The following is a 19,436-nucleotide window of genomic DNA, read 5'->3' as shown; positions in this document are numbered from 1 at the left end:
CAATAATTAATTGATAATCAATTAAACAATAAAAAAACATGAATACATTCCATGTGCTTTAAAGCAGAATGCACTATTTAGAAAATCCGCCCTTCTTTGAACTAGCAGAAGCACAAAAATAAATTTTGAAAAAACTAATTTAGGGGAAATTACATGGAACTGTGCCTTTGCAATAACTGTTCACAGCCTCCCAGAGTCTTGTCCTCACTATGAGGTTGCCAGATTTTGTTCCATCATGTCTGCATTGGGACCAACCCCAAAACCGCTTCTCCCAGACTGCATATGGCCACGCTCGTTATAGCCGGAGAAACTTCACAGGGGAGCTGGAGGGATAAATAAACTCAAAAAATAAAACTCATCTTAATCTTCAGCATGAAAATATCATAATCATTATTCAAAAATCTGCATCAGCCAACCCCCTAAACCCCAAAAATCAAATACAGCCAAATTACCACTCCAGGCTCATAATTTGTAGCTTGATACACAGAAGCAGCTGGAGCTCTATTTTAATTCCAGATCTGCATAATCTGTGTGTGCCGACGACCCCGCCGTCCGATTGGAAAAGTGTGTAGTGTGGTTTCAAAGATGGAGATAGTGGGATGTGGGGGGTTGGGGGGGGGGGGTCACATCACACAGAATGGCCTCCCTCTGTTCTAATGTGTATGAAGTATTGCTTTTCAATTTGCATAAAGTTATGAAAATGAGACAGAATGAATAATGCATGGCAGCACCACTCACGGTTCAATTTTCCACCCTGGTTCCCATTTTACTCACACGCAAAAATGTGTGGATCTTTAGATTACTGGAGTGTACGTCAAATACATTTCTAACATTTAAAATCAGAAAATAATTTCTAATTCTTGAGCCAATTAACTTTCCATGCTACAGCAGCATGACGATATCATGAAGTATCACATGATATTATTTTAATATAAATAGAATGTTCCAATAAGATTACTTTTTGCAGATTTCTGCCTTCAAATGGACCTGTGACTGAGACACAAAACAACTTCAACGGACAAAATGATCAATATGCAGACAAGATGACAACTTTTGTTAACAAAATAACACTTTGCATCTGTAAGATAAGCTTAATATTTGTGTGAACAAGATAACATGTACAAAAACAAAAGCAATCGCAAACAAGACAATCATTTGTTAAAAGAAAGTTCATTTTAGGGCTCCATTCTGATTCCATATTTATTTCTTTGCGATGGCATCTGGCTTCATATTATACCTTCTCACCTATTTTAATACGTTTCTAAATTAGAAAGGTTAAAGTAGTTTGCAGACTACATCTTCGCTGTATTGTGCCTGAGCTACCATTGGACTTATTCAATATTAAATCCAACACTGAGCTTTACGCCTGTAGCAAAAATGAATATAAACTCCAATTTTATCTTCCTCCTTCTCAATGGTGTTTTATTTTCTTATTCCCCTTCTGCCCTCATACACCCCTTGTTTAAAATCAAGCAATCTGGACAGCTCCAGCTCTCACATGAGCTTATAGTGTCTGCATTGCCCTCTGCACTGTGCGCTGCCATATCTGCCACAGCCACAAAATGACATGCACTTCCCCGGGTCTAGTTCAGAGAAGCTATCTGTTACTTCCAGAGGGACCCAGATCATGTGCTGGCGAGCTGCTTACCCTCATAATGAGCACACTGGCAGGCCATGAGGATGAAGCTCAGAGTCATTGTCTATACAGTCCCCTGCTACAGCCCTGCGCGCACGCTGCTGCTGGTGTCACGCTCGCACTCTTTGACTTTTTGAATTATGGCGAAGGATTTAGACTTAGCTGGCAGAAGGCAGGGGCTGCTGGATAAGAAGGATTTATTGCACCTCATCTGGAAAATGTCTCCTCTGCCACGCGCGACCCCTTAGCGACTCTTTATCAATTGGCAGTGGGGCAAAGTGGACATTGTGCTCGCTCACTGAGCTGTGGCGGTGTTTTTGTATAACTGCCGGGCTGTGTTTGGGAGGGGGGGGGCTATTGTCACTGCCACTTGTTACACCCAAAGGTCAAATGCTGTAAGACCCAGACACATTGAAATCCATCATCCCATTCATGGTGCTTAGGGAGAGAGAATAGCACTATGTCAACTGAAGGCATTGGGGACTTGATTTGGGCTGTGCGCCTTTAAAAATATATGTGTAGATGGAATGCTGTTGTTTTTCGTCACACAGCAGAATATATACAGGTCCTTCTCATATAATTAGCATATTGTGATAAAGTTGATTATTTTCCATAATGTAATGATAATAATTGAACTTTCATATATTTTAGATTCATTGCACACCAACTGAAATATTTCAGGTCTTTTGTTGTTTTAATACTGATGATTTTGGCATACAGCTCATGAAAACCCCAAATTCCTATCTCAACCCCAAATTCCTATCGTGAAAAGGTACTCTAAACGAGCTCTTAACCTAATCATCTGAATCAACTAATTAACTCTAAACACCTGCAAAAGATTCCTGAGGCTTTTACAAACTCCCAGCCTGGTTCATTACTCAAAACCGCAATCATGGGTAAGACTGCCGACCTCACTGCTGTCCAGAAGGCCATCATTGACACCCTCAAGCAAGAGGGTAAGACACAGAAAGAAAGCAGTGGACTGAGTCTGGAGTAGAAACACCCAGAGCCACCGTGCACAGGCGTGTGCAGGAAATGGGCTACAGGTGCCGCATTCCCCAGGTCAAGCCACTTTTGAACCAGAAACAGCGGCAGAAGCGCCTGACCTGGGCTACAGAGAAGCAGCACTGGACTGTTGCTCAGTACTTTGCAAAGTACTTTTTTCGGATGAAAGCAAATTTTGCATGTCATTCGGAAATCAAGGTGCCAGAGTCTGGAGGAAGACTGGGGAGAAGGAAATGCCAAAATGCCTGAAGTCCAGTGTCAAGTACCCACAGTCAGTGATGGTCTGGGGTGCCATGTCAGCTGCTGGTGTTGGTCCACTGTGTTTTATCAAAGGCAGGGTCAATGCAGCTAGCTATCAGGAGATGTTGGAGCACTTCATGCTTCCATCTGCTGAAAAGCTTTATGGAGATGAAGATTTCATTTTTCAACAAGACTTGGCACCTGCTCACAGTGCCAAAACCACTGGTAAATGGTTTACTGACCATGGTATTACTGTGCTCAATTGGCCTGCCAACTCTCCTGACCTGAACTCCATAGAGAATCTGTGGGATATTGTGAAGAGGAAGTTGAGAGACACCAGACCCAACACTGTTAGTTAGTTTTTTTTAGTTAGATTAGTTTTATTTGATTAGGACAGTGCATATTAATCAACATGTCAGCAAAGCATCAATGTAAATATGCCGGAGTAAGCATAAATGCTAATTCGCATCCGCAGTCCTAAGGATGAGCTTAAGGCCGCTATCGAAGCATCCTGGGCCTCCATAACACCTCAGCAGTGCCACAGGCTGATTGCCTCCATGCCACGCCGCATTGAAGCAGTCATTTCTGCGAAAGGATTCCCGACCAAGTATTGAGTGCATAACTGAACATAATTATTTGAAGGTTGACTTTTTTGTATTAAAAACACTTTTCTTTCATTGGTCGGATGAAATATGCTAATTTTTTGAGATAGGGATTTTTGGTTTTTCTTTATTTTTTTGCCAAAATCATCAATATTAAAACAATAAAAGGCTTGAACTACTTCAGTTGTGTGTAATGCATCTAAAATATATGAAAGTCTAATGTTTATCAGTACATTACAGAAAATATTGAACTTCATCACAATATGCTAATTATATGAGAAGGACCTGTACATAGAGGAAAAGCTAATGCTTAAAGCTGCAGTTCGTAACTTTTTCATACAAAAGCCAACGCCAAACGAGTTGACACAAAGTTAATCAAGCCTATCAGCTCCACAAAATTATCTTTTTATCTTCTCAGTATGGCATCATTTACAAACTGGTCTCTAGTGGACAAAGAAACCCGTTTTTTGAAAACAATGCATTATTAAATAAAATAGAAATCCCAGGTTTATTAAAAACAACCTTGGCAAACGGTAAATACTGTTGTCTTCTGATTAATATTACAAATGTGCTGTGTGACGCAAGCTAGTCTCTGAATAGGCTACCCCTGAAGACAAAGCTCTCATCAGTGTCTGTGATAAGGTAATCTACATGCTGGTGGTGTGCTGACAAGGAATTCATATTATTCACAAGGGCCATGTCATCTGCATAGCATCAGTGTATCAGTGCAACAGGTGTTTATATAGATAAAACACAGCCCTGAGGGCTCCCTGTAATTAAAACGGGTTTAAAAGGTTGTTGAATTTAGAACCTTTAACCATTACATGATTTTGGCATGGGCAAGTTCCTCATCCACATAAATAGCAACGGTGATTTTGTTTCACATACTGTAGGCCATGTTTGTTTCATAACTGGATTTAATATTTTAAAATAGAAAGCAGTGATTTTGGGGCCTTAGTGATTGATATGATCCCCAGGGTTTGAGGAAAGCGAGGACAAAGAGTGTGTTCTTTGCAGAGGTGCTATTGACGTCAGACACATTCTCAAAGAGTCTTTTGACGACTATTGCTGGCAGACAACAATTGCTGTTCATATGACACGATAACGTGTATTGATTAACACGAGTCATACTTGTAGTGACAGGATGCAGTTGATAATCATAAGGCATTTGGAATTCACAAGCAATTTTTTTCTATTTGACCTTTTGCCTTTATTGGATTGTTGACAGCGGAAACAGACATGGATGGAGATAATGATGGGGGATGACATGCAACAAAGGCTCCCTACTGCAATGTATTCAAGTGTTTTCAGATTACACAGCACACCTCTATGTCACAGGGAAACCCCAGAGGAACCTCAGTTAATATATGGCTACGGCATATGAACTAGAGACAAAGAAATTGCATTTAGTTCCAGATGTCTTGATCAAGAAAGAAACGCATCGTTGCACCATAATGATAAGCCATGCTATTCATTATCTGCGCACAATGAGAGCAACTTGTCAAACATTGCTGGGCCTATCATCAAGCCTCTTCGCAGCTGTCATGAATATACTTATACACATATAAATCCTAAATATGAATGATATAATTTTATCGGCGTCGTGCTCTATTGTAGGCGAGGTATTGAAAATTACTCCCCAAACACAGACACATTGCAGCAAAATGCTGTAATGAATAAATGTTGAAGAAAGCCTTGGAGCTTCTCAACCTTTGTAATTGCTGTTTGGTGTGCAGAAAGAGTCCTGGAAAATTTATAAAAGTTATTTCTGCTTAACATATCATTAATCAAAAAACTAAATAGATTTGCATTGTCTTACAATTTGTCAAATTTAAAGCTGGACCAGTTCCTATTCCAGAGGTAATGTGGGTAATTGCATGGCTATGTTTGGGAGACCAAGTCTTCATCTCCTTTGAGCATTTTTGATATATATGTGTGGCATCAGCATTGCATGGGTATGTAGAAAGGTACTCTGATTTAAATGACACAATTTATCATTTGGCATTACCTTCGCAAATGACACTGACATTTTTTAGAAAAACTGACTCCCCCAAAATTATTCAAATGATGGTTTACTTAGAATATGCCACTTTTATGGTCAGATGTGGGATAGGTTGAGTCTTAAAATATGGTTCGCTTAGGTTTGAAGGTGAAGTCAGCGATTCTGGAGAAGACTTAATTCTCCTCATGATCGGTTACATGTCCGTACTTTGTGTGCGCTGAAAAAGTCCATTATCAATAATCATACTCGGCTCTGTAAACAAAGGGTGCCCACCATAGTTAGCAACATGCCCATTTACAGAACCTAGGCTGTGTATATTGACACTGGATTTTTTTCTTCAGAGCACACATACGGAGAGGTAGTATATTCGTGAGGAGATATTCACTGACTTTGACAAAAAAAAATACAAATTTCTCATCTCATATGAGCGTAACTCCTAGTAAAACTGCATAGTTCGTAGGGCACTATAGGCTGGATGACACCAGACTGTCCCCCTCAGTGAAGTCTTTCGTTCCATCTGAACTAATGTGTTCTTGAAACAGGTGATTTAGCTTGCCATGGTCCTCTTTTTAATGGGCTTGTTTGGGTCACAGTCTGATTAGCATAAATATCTCAGTGAACATGACTTAATGAAGCACAGAATGTCATCAGACTATATCCTTGTAGCTCAGTCATGCTGAATGTCGAGCACACAGGTTTTGCTCAAGTGCTCTTGAGCAGATGCTCTAATTACTCAGTAAACCAGTCACCTCTTGGTTTAGAGGCCACAAGCTCCTCATTTATCCAAAGTGCTGTTCCATTATCTCTGGTCTCTTCAGGTGCTTTTCTGTATACACTGTTGTTTCTCTGCCTCCTTAAGTGGTTGGCTGGCTGCGGCTAATTACGCCTGAATGTTACGAAGCTCATTGAATTGATGGCTCACGGTTGTATGAGACGTTTTACTTCACCGCTTTTCAAATGTGGATATCAAGGATGTACAGAAGGAGGCAGTCAGTCCCTATCCTGCCATACCTGCTTCACCTTGCTTTTGGTTGCACATAAGGTGAGAGACATAATTAAAAATAACCCTCCGCTCCTGCAGTTTTGCATGTACTTGAAAAGTGTCCTGCTGCTTGAAGGAACTGAGCGAGGCTTTTAGAGGCTAAGTTTTTCCTCTGCACTGATATATATATATATATAGATAGATAGATAGATAGATAGATAGATAGATAGATAGATAGATAGATAGATAGATAGATAGATAGATAGATAGATAGATAGATAGATAGATAGATAGATAGATAGATAGATAGATAGATAGATAGATAGATAGATAGATAGATAGATAGATAGATAGATAGATAGATAGATAGATAGATAGATAGATAGATAGATAGATAGATAGATAGATAGATAGATAGATAGATAGATAGATAGACTGATATCATGATATACTATTGTCATTCTCTAAATGAGCCCAGAAGCCAGACTCACAGACAGGTACGATCAGATGGAATTTCTATGTGTACTTTGATCAAAACGTTGTTAAGTGTCAGTCAAGGTAGCCAGTAAGTGGCTATAGCGGAGAGTCATCAACCCTTAGGTCAAGCAGACAGGCTGAATGAAGGCTGGAGAACTTGGCACAGGTGCACATTAAACAATCTGGCAAAGACACAGTGGACAATGGACACTGCCAGACTAATCAGGAAAATGGGGAGCGGGTGTGTTAGTGGGGAGATGTGCTCATGTGATGGGGGACCGGAGGGCTTGAGGGGGGGGTGAGGGGGAGGGGGCTGGATCTGCAATGACAGACTGAGTTCTGTGACATGAGAAAACTGATGCTGCGTTCCAAATAACATACTATTTTTGTCTCTTCTATTCTACATACTACAGCTGACCATCAAACCTATCTAGTAGCATGCATGATAGGCATACAATTGGGACATACTTTTACTTTTATCACCCAAATAGCATGCTGATTTTAACACTAAAAATATCTACGGGATGTAGTTGGCATCTGGGTATTTTAAAGCATGCTGCATCTGACCACAATAATTGAGACAATCCTAAATTGTTCTCTACCATACTAAATAGCAAGGAAGGATGGGAATTGGAATGCAGGGAAAGAGGCTTACTGAGTTTATACAAGTATCTGATTTTGATTTTGATTTTGTCAGACAGTAGTAAAAAAGTTGGGGTCAAGTAAACGTGTAATTATTGACATTTCATGATGATTATAGATGTTTTCCTTTGTCAAATAGATTTAGGTCTAGACAAAAAAAAGTCCCCGGCTTAAAGGTCCCATATTATGCTAAATGCACTTTTTAAATGTGTTCCAACATATCCATGCGTCCACGGTGTGCCTAGAGACTGCCAAAATATCAAAAAAAATAACAATCTCTCCTTTTCTCACTCTCCCCTTTTCTGAAACCCCCACCCCTCCCCCCAAAAACACTCCAGTCAGAATTATCCCCTTTTCTGACCTCACAAACCGTAAAGCCAGAAGCTTCCACTGTGCAGCCCACACCCCTATTTCTTATTGGTCCACGGCCCTGACAGACAGAGGGCAAGGCGTATCTGGCTTCGCTTCCGGACAGGGGGCGGGGGGAGCTCAAAGATTGTATATTTACGAGGGGACCTGCAACTCTTTTTTAAAAAATAGGCCATTGTGAGATTAGCTGAACATCAGCATAGTACAATAAATTATCTGAAAGTTTTTTTCAGCAAACAATTAAAGAAAAACGTATTAGGGACCACTAAGACCATATAATATGGTGTATAATAGAACCGAAAAGTGTATAATATGGGAGCTTTAAGCCCAACAAGCCACAAATGTTGACGATACCAATTGACTGTCGAGCCAAAGGAAAGTGGGCTATGTCCAACTCGCTTAGTGATACACCCCACTGGACTGGCACCGGGTTGCCAGTTCAGAACAGCCAACACAAAGTTGTTATCTGGAATGTATAGCCTGGAGAAAAGTCTCTCTCTCTCTCTCTCTCTCCCTCTCTCTCAACCAAATGACTTATTTATACATGCCATATGGTTTCACTGTGTTCTGTGTATTTTCTTTGTTGTCTCTGAAGAGGATTCCACTGTACGAGAGACATCCTGCGTGTGTAAGATAGAGTCCAACATTTCCTTCCTTCGCTGCTAATGTTATTAGCAGACCTGTCTGGGGAGCGTGACACACTTCTCACAACACAGGCCCACTTTTATCAATCAGAATTTAGCCTGATCCCCAAATGACAGAAAGTCTGCCTAAAGATTACCCCTCCTCCTCTGCTGAAACAACACAAGAACAAAGGTCTCATACATACAAGATGCTTTTCCCTGTTGCAGAGCACAGAAAAACACAGAGTTATTCTGGTATGCTGGTATAACAGAGATGTTTATTCGCCTTATTGAATCTCATGAGGAATCGTGCCTCGCTCAGCCAATTTAGAACTTGCCCTATAGGCCAGAAATATTTCTGCAGAGTGGATAAGTTAATTAAGAACAGTGAGAGAGGATGATAACTGTCTTTTATTCTGCACACTGCCCTTACAATAATTGCATTTCATATTCTTTGTGGCAGGGGGTCATTGTATATCGGAGGTACTGCACTCTAAGAAGATAAAAACACCTCATTATTATACAAACCAGAGTGCAAACGAAGCCACTTGACTGACAAATCTCTGAATTATGTCTGTCTGTTAAAGCAGATGGGCACAATGTATTGTAATGGGCTGGTTGACAACCTCACTGTTAATGTTATGAGTGTCACTGTGTTAAGAGACAGGAATTCAGCCAAGGTAAAATGAATATATAAAAAAAGGATGGCATATATTGCAGTTACTGAGATTTTCCAGGATGTCAGGGAATATGTTATAAGTTAAGAAGCCTGTCAGCCATTTAAGCTTATTATTTATGTAAAATGGCCGTGGCTGCCTATGATAGGAGAGAGGTTTTCTTTCACTGAGTTTTGGGATTGAGAGTTAGTCTATAAATGTGAGTCGCAGCGGGAGGCTATAAGGTGAAGTCAGCCATCCTTTTCCAAAACACTTTCTTTCAAAATCTGTGAATATCTCCTCACTGTCCACTACCTGTTTGTTCTGTGATTGAGTTATAAAAATAAAGTCTGGTGTTTATACACAGCCCAGACTCTGTAAACCAGTTTGTAAACAAAGGGACTCTGAACAAGCCCGTCAACACTTCACCAATCGGCTACAGGCAGCGTTCGAGACGACGGTATACAACAATCCTATTGGACAGGTAACTTCAGTGACGACTGAGCTGTTACAAAGGCATGGATGTCTGGGGTACACTTTCTCGGCCCTGCAACAGTTGGGAGAGGTGCGCTTGTAGGGTTCCCGTTGGTCTGATGTGAAAGTGGAATGTTTGCTGCAAATTTGGCCTGATGAAAATATTAAAAGACAAATCTGATACAACTACGCTCCAAATCCCCAAACCTGCCCGTATTAAAGACGTGGTGACGTATTGGCAAGACACAATAGTACTTAGGTCCGGATCTTTAGGAGCAGTGTGAGAAGGTCCTACAGGCAAGTTGGGTGGGAGGGGGGGGGGGGGGCAATCGTGCTCCGACAATCTGACCCGGAGAATTTGTGGATTTACCTGTAGGCCTATGTCTGACAATTGTATTTTTCTTCTCACGTGCCAGTCGCCAGATATTGAGATGCCCACTCCCTGATCCTGAAACTGTGGATGGATTCTGAGTCACAGTGCCTGCGTGAAAGGGGCTGAAGAGATGCAGTATTTATTGACTGTGATTACAATGTGCCTTGAAGGAAATTGAATAAGAAAGGCCAAACACAGCTGTCAATATTACATCATAGCAGAAGGAAGTTTATACTGGCTTACAAATGTGTCTGGAGTTTGCTACATTTATGAAATGTGAACACAGCCAGGGTGCCTGAAAACGTTTTATTAAACCAGCAAATGTTTCAGTTGTGTTTTGTAGTACGTTAATGGATCATTTAAAGTCTAATGTGTCCCAGAGCCACAAGAGGACTCCTGTAAAGGAGATTAGAGAATAATCTACCAATTTAGTACTTTGTTGGGACTCACAGTTGACAGTTCAAAAACTACATTGCCCATAAAAGAACTCGCCCACTTCGGCAAGAGATTTATCTGTGTTGTGCTAATGTAGTGGCTATTGTAACTTGGAGCCTCAAACCAGAATATCAGATGAGCAGACACACTTTAAGATTATTAGTTAGTTAATGCTAAATAAGCATTAACTAACCGTTAATAGCATTAACTAAGCATTCAATAACAGTATATCAATGTACGCTTATTGTAAAGTGTTACCCACACTTTAATGTTAAAAGTGAGTGATTTGATTTGAAGTTCCTCTTTAGAGGCGTACTAGGTAATTCTGGAGAATGTTTGTTGAAAAGTGACTGAAATATCCAATGTAATACATCAAATTTGGCATGTGCCATTTCATATCTTGGTAAGGTTACACAACAAGAAAAAACACTGAATTCCTTTTTATACTGATACAATTGAAAGAAACCTTGTCACTCAATATTGGTTCCCAGCAACGTACAATGGAGAAATATTGACAAGTCTGTGTGTGTACATTCCTTCCTGTTTGTAGAGGGAAGAATCTTTATATGGAAATGAACGTGTAGTAAAAGCCACCGGCTCTCATTGTTATTGGCAGAACAAACACATTAGTATGGAGAGGATGAAGGACAGAAGCTATTTCGCCTAACTGTTTGCTCCAGGAGAAAAAAAGAAACACAAACAACCACCGGCTTTCGCTCCAATTACTTCTTCCAGTGAATAGAACCTGACTGCAATGGACATAAAAGCTTGCCCCGTATCTTCCCTCATGTAAATGTTGATGTGGAGGAGTAAAGCGAGGCACTCAGGCTGGCTGAGGTTAAAGTGGTCTGACCAAAACGATCGAACTGAAATGGGGGGTGGGAGGGCGTCGGGGGTGGGGGGGGTAGGGGTGGTAGTGACTGGACTCTGCTAGTGCTCGCACTTTTCTCTCTGGTAAGATCAACGTTAAAAGATATGCCAGAAAACATCATAAGTCATCAAAATATTATTATTGATTTATTTAATTACATTTGTCACAAAAACAAGCATCACATAACAAATATACATACATAAAAATGACATATGAAATCCTATTCACCCAACTTAATAATTCATCGTTTTGCAGGACATAAACTGTACACAAAAAAGAGTCAGTTAGTCTTTACCAATGAAATTAAAGAAAATCTTAACTCAGCATCCCTTGTCTTTGTAATCACCATGGGTCCCCATTTGTTTATATCATATTTTTTTAAATTTTACCTTTCAAAATGATTCTTTCCTGTATCACACTAGTTCTACTAACATGGATTTTTTGTTACCCTCAAAAGAACTTGAAAAGGTGATGAAACTTTTTTTTAATTATTTAAATAAAAACAAAAATGTCATAGTTGTACTAAATCAATCTACCCCATCAACATAATAAGAAAAAGACTGTTTACTGTGTGTCACAGCCGTAGCATTTGTGAAAAATCTATTTTATTAGAAAACAAGGTACTGACCCACTACAATAATATTGGTAGTGGTTGTTAATTAGCATAACACACTGAAATATATCCTTTATAAAACTGAATGCAAAAGTCCAAAAATGTCTGCATTTCTGGTGCTAAGTGCCTGGTTTTTGTCATGTTTCACTGCTCTTCACTCATAAATATGCCAGCCACAGAAAATGGAAATGTTATAATTTTATTTTTCTTGTCATTGATTCAATATGTGGTATCTTTGAGAACATTGCGATCCTGAATATGAATTTAGGATTTTAATGAGTCTATTTTTTTGTGGTTCTGAGCAATACTTCTCTACACCAATTGTAATAATAGACTTATTGAGGTTTTTTGAGCATGAAAATATTCAACTGAGACAGAAAAGTCCCTAAGATAAGGCAGCCAGTCTTCCAGTGTGTGCACCTTGAACATTAAGCTCCAGGCGCCCCCTTGTGTCTTTGAAGTGGATGGTGTCCAATCATCCATAGAGCCTTTACATAGAGATATAAAATTAAATAAATATCTGCACAAATTATACAATGTAATTATACAGTCCTATACAATAACACCACAACAGACTGGTGCCTTCAGACCCACCATACACTTGATAAACTTCCCTCTGATGCAATGTGAACAAAATAAGAATGTAAATTCAAGCTGGCATTTTGATGTTACATTGCATTTCATATTGAGATTCAAGTCATGAGACACAAACTTGAGATTTGCAAAAAGCAAACAACTTACAGCTAATTCAGCTAAATAATTGGCAGCAGAACAGCGTTTATGCATTTTTAACAATGGCTTGCACTCTGACAGTACACTTGGAGGGTAATAATAAGAAAAGAAAGTTGATGAAGAAAGAAGAAAATAACCGAAGATCAACTTTGTAGAAGGTAAAAACTCCATAAATAGACCGACTGAAGTTTAAATAAAGGAAAGCATGAATTGTACATCATTTTGAGTGGCATTCTTTCATTTTTCTTTAGTTTTTTTCAACAGCAACTGAATGAGGCTGCGGTGAAAGCCTGTAAAAGCATCACAAAAGAAGAATGCAAAAGTTTTGATGTCAATGGGTCACAGGCTTGATGCAGTTATTGCAAGCGAAGGATTTGTGACAAAATATTAAGTCTTTTTAATTTTAATTTATTTTAGGTCTATCTGTTCCAATACTTTTGCTCTCTAAAAATATGGTGTTCCTTTACAAAAAAAGCTATCTTCTCAGTTGTGAATCAGATCCAGATGTAAATACCTGGAATTGAAAGCTGAAATGTTGATCTATTGTCTCATATTCATATTTTGGTGTCAAACCCAAATGTTTCCCGTCTACAGCAAAAATAAAGGCATTGGCCTCACCGTTCCAATACTTTTGTAGGGGACTGTATGTCTCTGATCTATGGAACAGGACACAGAGAGAGTAGGCTTATATGCAGAGAGTAAGGCTAAATGTAATGCGTTGCAAGCTAGAGTTGTGAGTTTGGCTTTAGGGGTTCAGATTAAGGGAAGAGTCAGGGGACAGTGGAGAACAATGCATGATGGAGCATCAAGGCTAAGGCGGATGAGGGGCCGAGCAGACTGGTTGCCTTGGGAACGGGCAACGGATGAATGCACAGCAGGTGGGAGCTGGCACAGGTGAGGGAGACATGGGAGGCAGAATTTAGGGCAGAGGTGACCGGGGGGAAATAATTTAGGACCGAAGCAAACTGCATGAAAACAGCTACAGTATGCAATTCATAGCAAAAATAAAATATTTGGAACACAGGTTTTTCTATTGATTCGTCAGAATATTTTCCAGTAGCCTATAGTAAAGCTGACTCTGATTCTGATATATTTTTGTGTTCATGTTATTTAGGCCTATTTAAATTGTATATTTAAACATGTAGCTTGTCAATGTTTGTTAGAATTAAGTACAAATTAGATTACAGTAGGCTACACTGACATTATATTTAATGAATCTATTTATGAGTGTAATAGCCTAATCTAAAACTGCATCCACTAGTGATGTGGTTCAAAGTTCACGTTGGTGCCTGACTTGACGGCGCATGCGCGTAGTATCATGGTTGCACTAGCTGTACCAGCTGGGCAGAAGTTGTGGATAATATTACCATAGTAAACAAGTGTTTATGATAGAAATGGGTTGGTAACTCAAGACTCTTATTAGTGAAAACTCTACACGCAGAGTTTATCGTACAGAAAGAAGAGGAAAATCATGACAGCTAACGAAGACCAAGAGGTATGAATGAAAGATGTTTGCTAGCTGCTATTAGCGGCTACCTGCTTACTTGACACTAGCCGTTGCTAGCATGCTTGCGTGGGTTGAAGAGCTTTTCTGGACGTTACACAGCAAATCAAGTAAACAAGCCATCTTAAATTTATTGTGCAAGAGCTCTGCTAAAATAAAAATCAAGCCAGAGTGTCATGTGTCTTCCTAACTGTATTTGAGCCCTGATACGCTTCTTTCATAACGGGGAAAAAATGCCTCGCCAAACTACATTAAAAAATCTGCCAAATTAACGAGGTTGATTATAGGTGGTGTGCCTGCCTCCGAAAACACAATTCCAGACCTTTCTGGGGGAAAAAAACGGCCTCGAAAACATTCGGTGTCTATTTTATCTTAAACGGAAAACGTATACTGACTGACTGTACATCAAATGTTAACCATATCCACAAACCAGTTAGATGACGTTAAAGAAATATGTTAGACAGTGGCTCTAGCAAGTGAAAGGCTGAAATTAGTGAAAGTCATTCAGTGTCTGGCGGAGTATGCATGTGCTGATTTAAAAGATAGGTCACCATTACCTTGTGGCATATCTTCAGTCATGATTCCATCCTGCATAACCTTGTCAAGATAAATTTACACTGTTTCTTAGTGGTGTTTGGCGAGCAGAAAGTTAAATCTTAGATCTGACAATTGACCAACCTTCCTCTCCTCTTCAACCACAGATGGAGTTGGAAGCTCTCCGCTCTATCTATGAGGGGGACGAGTGTTTCAAGGAAATCACTCCAGTTTCCTTTCAGTTTAGGGTGAGTAGTACTGTCCAAAATGGCTTCAATAAAGAACAAGAAACCCTTCATAATGCCCTTTCACTTAATTTTAGTAAATTGTCTGACAATTGTCTTGTATTGTAATGTCTCATGACAGATAGGAGAACTTGATGACACCAAAGCTTTCATCTTGGAACTCGCATGGCCAGAGACGTACCCGGAGACGCCCCCCGAAATCTCCCTTGATGGCTTTTTCAACAAGAGAATGTAAGTTCCATGCACAGTGCTTTATTGTCAAAAATCCCTCTTCTATTGTGCAATAGACAGTGGGAATACTGATGCTCCTTTTGAAGAGGACACCAAAATGAGGAAACACCTGTGCCTCAATACAACAATGGTACCACAGTACAACGGTTACCAGATAGAGTTAAAAATATAGTAGAGTTGGTTAGGATTACTGTCATCTATTGACACCTCAGTTCGTTACCTCATTTTGTTTCTTGAATCTGATGTTGATTTGAACACCAGCTCTGCAGAGACGAAGCAGTTGATCCTGTCCCAGCTGGCGGAGCAGGTGGAGGCTAACCTGGGCACGGCCATGATGTACACTCTGTTTGAGTGGGCCAAAGACAACCAGGAGGCCCTCATGGAGAACCACAAGCCTGTAGTAACTGCTGTGGTCAGTTCATTGCAATACTCTCAATTTATTGCTATTGGCATGCATCCATACAGTTCATACAAAATGAAGAAGTTTGTGTTGTGCTTTGGAATTGCAACTTTGCTCATTCATTTGTGGTTCCTTCCATAGCTATCATTTTGTATGCAACAGTATCATATTAGGAAAGCCTCGTAATTACATTTTTCACTGGTTTGTTGAGCAAATAACCAGAGTTACCAGGTTTCAACCAAATGACTGTTGAGTCTTTGTTGTTGCTCCAGACGTTGACAAGTGAAGTGACCACGAAGAAGAAGGAGAAGAAGGAGCAGCTGACTAAATCTCAGAAGAGGAGGATAGTCTGCAAAACAGGTACTGCAGTCTCTCATTTTGAAAGACCATATCATCTACAAATACAATAGATCTCTATATGGATACCCTTCCTGATAGACAGCCAGTGCATTCCATCCATTTTAACATGTTTTAGAGATGTCCCAAACTAATCTTTAAGAACAGTCTTGGTAGGGCCTATGCATATTTGAATGGATCCTATCGGCTGAAATAAAGACAATAAAATCTAAATCATTCTCTACCCCATTCTACGGCCAACGGATGTTTCACAATTGTAGTATTGGTTCGGATCAAACCGTAAAGTCTGAACAGTTTGACCACAAGAGGTAGGTGTGATAGCTCTCTGTTTGACCTCTAAAAAAATTGTAAAAGATAAACTGGTTAGGCTGATCACTTGATGAATCTACCCTAGGATTGAAAACACAGTTGCCTTTTTCTTATTACATGGAACTGGTCAATGCTGTTTTCTGATCGGTCAATCACGGCATTCTACGGGGAATTATTTCTGGATAATGCCCGCTGTTAAGGATAATTCACGTTGCTATGGACCTACTGATATTGTTTTGATGGTTACATTTCTGCCATATCAACCCACTGACAGATGTCTAGAAGCAGTCAGGGCTATTACTCCTCCTTCAAAAAATTATAGAATGCTTTTACTTTGAATGTATCTGGAGAGCAGGGAACTTCAGAGTCATGGTTAATGTCTGAAAAGACTCCAGTCAAGACAACGTGAGTCAGTTTCGCCACAAAGTTAGTAACCGTTGCTATGGAGGAAGTTCCAACCGTAGCGGACTATTTTTTGAACCGTAAGCAACAAAAGCTCATACTACAATGATTTTCTGCTTTCAGATGCCAAAGGGGAACTGCCAAGAGGTTGGAACTGGTTTGACGTTATCAAAGTAGGTGCATTTTACCTTCTCTGCTACACAAAATGGGCCATTCAATCAGCGTAAAGCCTGCAGTGGCATTCACAATTAACCATTCATCCATATCATTTTGTCTTCTTCTTCTTCCCATCGCAACTGCCTGACCCCTCCAGCATGTGAGTTAAAAACCGCCCTAAATTAAAAAGTGTTTAAAAACCCAAAACGCATCGCCATGTTGCTCATTGTTTTCCCTCTGCGTTTCTGTTGCAGCTGAGTAGAACGGGAGGCAAAGATGACGAGTAGGCCCGAGGGCTGCTTGATACATGGAAGTGCAGTGAAGTCTGAAATCACTGCAGCCTGTATGATGCTGCTGCCGCCGCTCCTGTCTAGATGCCTTCACACATCCTTCCACTTCAACATTTGCCATTCACCTCAGCTGCTTCCACCCTGAGAACCAAAGCATGCTGGGTAACGGTGGAGATTCAGAACACCTTTCCAGCTAAACTGAGGCTTTCTGAATGACTAGAAACTCTTTGTGTTGTATGTGTTTGTGGAAGGAGGATCACATCGTTGGGTTTTGTTCATCAAATACAGTTTGCACTCTCATATTCTGCTCAGTGGGGCCATCAGGGTGGAGTGCTGTCACTGACATGATTTTAGTCAGTGAGATAAGGCTCAGCTGTCAGGCACTGGTGCCAGAAATGTTGGATTGTGGTTTCGAAGTGGATGTGTCAAAAGTGTCAGGTAGCATCCTGCTGTTACTTTAAGGTATCATGTGACTTTGTGAAAGTAGAGACATTTTTAGTAACACACCAAATGTTACTCTTTTCACTATTTTATTTTGACAAATGTTACTTTTTCCCATTGAATTGAAAAACTTAAATTTTTATATATATGTGTGTGTGTATATATATAATTAAAATCAAATTTGATCTACTGCTTGTCTAATGTCATTTACCAGTGGTGCGATTGTGTGAGTGCTTGATTCATGTGAATCTTGTTTCTCCTGCAGCTGTTTTGTTTTTCCTGTGGTTCTACAGCTCAGACATTCTATAAACACGAGCGCATTGATCCACAACAGCTGTCACAAGTGAACAATATAACGATTCACCACTTCTTCCATGTAAATGTATAGCAGTGGTGACTTTTGTAATAGTCTTCATTGCTTGCTTCTGGCCTTAAAATGTGAAGTTATAAAATGGTAACCGAGTGACAAAGTGTTTTTGGCTTTGTATTCTAAATTTTGGTTCGAGTATGCCTTCTCCACAATAACACCCTAAAATCTTTCTAAATAGTTTTGTATTGTCGAGTGAAATCAACATGAAATGTTCTGGTAGCCGTACACACTGACTCATCACACCCCATGTTGACTTAACTAGTGCAGTGCCCGTATGAAGCAGGTCTGCTGTGTGTGTCCCTCTCGTCACTCTTTTCCAGCTTTGGTCGCAGCAGCCAATCAAATCAGAGGGAGGCGGGGTTTAGCCGAAGACTACATCATGCCGCTTCATGCCCGTCGTTACTGTAGCCTTCAGTGTGCGCATGTATTCGCCGCCAGCATGATATAAATATGATAACTTCTACATATTTGCTCCAAAAATTCATAATCAAGGATGCACACCTGTATGCCGTGCAGTGGCGCAAAAAGTGGGTATGCACTATATGCGGCGCATAGGGGCGCCGCGCTAGAGGGGCGCCAAAGCGATCGGGGGAAAATTATTTGGAGTCGGCATTTTTCTGTATTTAACAGCGTTTGTGTAAATGATATGATCAATAACAGAGGTACGTCAGTGATTAGGCGCCCCCCGCTCCTTCGCCTCCTCCTCCCCACACTATAAGCGCTCCAGTGCGCGCCCCCTCGAGCACGCGGTGGAGCGCGAGCGCTTTCATTTGAATCGTGTTGTCATCTGGTGACAGGGACCTAAAGTTGGAGAGGCAGAAAAGAAAGCTCTTGGGGGCACAAAACCGAAAACGGGAAGATTGATAAGGAGAAAGATTGCGTGTTTTATATGGCCGATTGTATTGATTAATGCACACTGATTATCGGCCGCGACTCGCGGATTGTCACTGCAGATATACGTGTCACCTCAAGTTTTTGACTATATCTGTTTTCACAGTTTTTGAATGGTAGTGTAGTGATTAGCCTATAGCAGGTCAGCGCCCAAACAATACACTCACCTGTTTCCCACTATTATCATATTTTGCACCATTCCAGCGTACGACTGAGTTGTGTGAGTGAGAGAGAGAGAGAGAGAGAGAGGTCTCCTTACAGAGGCAATGTGCCAGACTCACAATTTCAGTTGATTAAAATGTATTAATAACTAAACATGAAAAGACTGAGGTTAAGTTTGTCACCAAATTCCCTTACAATAAACTATTATATACTCTCTCTCTCTATCTCTCTCTCTCTCTCTCTCTCTCTCTCTCTCTCTCTCCTGTAATACTGTATGTGTAACTTACACACTATTCAAACCGATCCTGAATTGTAATGCTTTGGGGGATTCTGAATTGTGATGCTTTGTGGTGCCCCCCCTTCCTTCCTTAGCCTTGTACATCATACTTAGCATTGCACAACATACTTCAAA

General features: G+C 40.3%; 1 protein-coding gene across 1 annotated transcript; it reads left to right on the top strand.

Moving 5' to 3' along the window:
* Positions 1–14,057: 14,057 nt before the first annotated feature.
* Positions 14,058–16,941, top strand: rwdd (RWD domain containing 4; the record flags this gene model as incomplete). Its single annotated transcript, XM_080052377.1, has 6 exons — positions 14,058–14,227; positions 14,938–15,018; positions 15,137–15,246; positions 15,508–15,658; positions 15,919–16,006; positions 16,838–16,941. The coding sequence occupies exons 1-6, from the start codon at positions 14,204–14,206 to the stop codon at positions 16,939–16,941; spliced, it is 558 nt and encodes a 185-aa protein (XP_079908503.1). The 5' UTR covers positions 14,058–14,203.
* Positions 16,942–19,436: the final 2,495 nt, after the last annotated feature.

Source organism: Ammodytes marinus (assembly GCF_949987685.1).
Source record: "Ammodytes marinus genome assembly, chromosome: 23".
Classification (NCBI taxonomy): Eukaryota; Metazoa; Chordata; class Actinopteri; order Uranoscopiformes; family Ammodytidae; genus Ammodytes; species Ammodytes marinus.
This window is presented reverse-complemented; position numbering and strand designations above follow the sequence as displayed.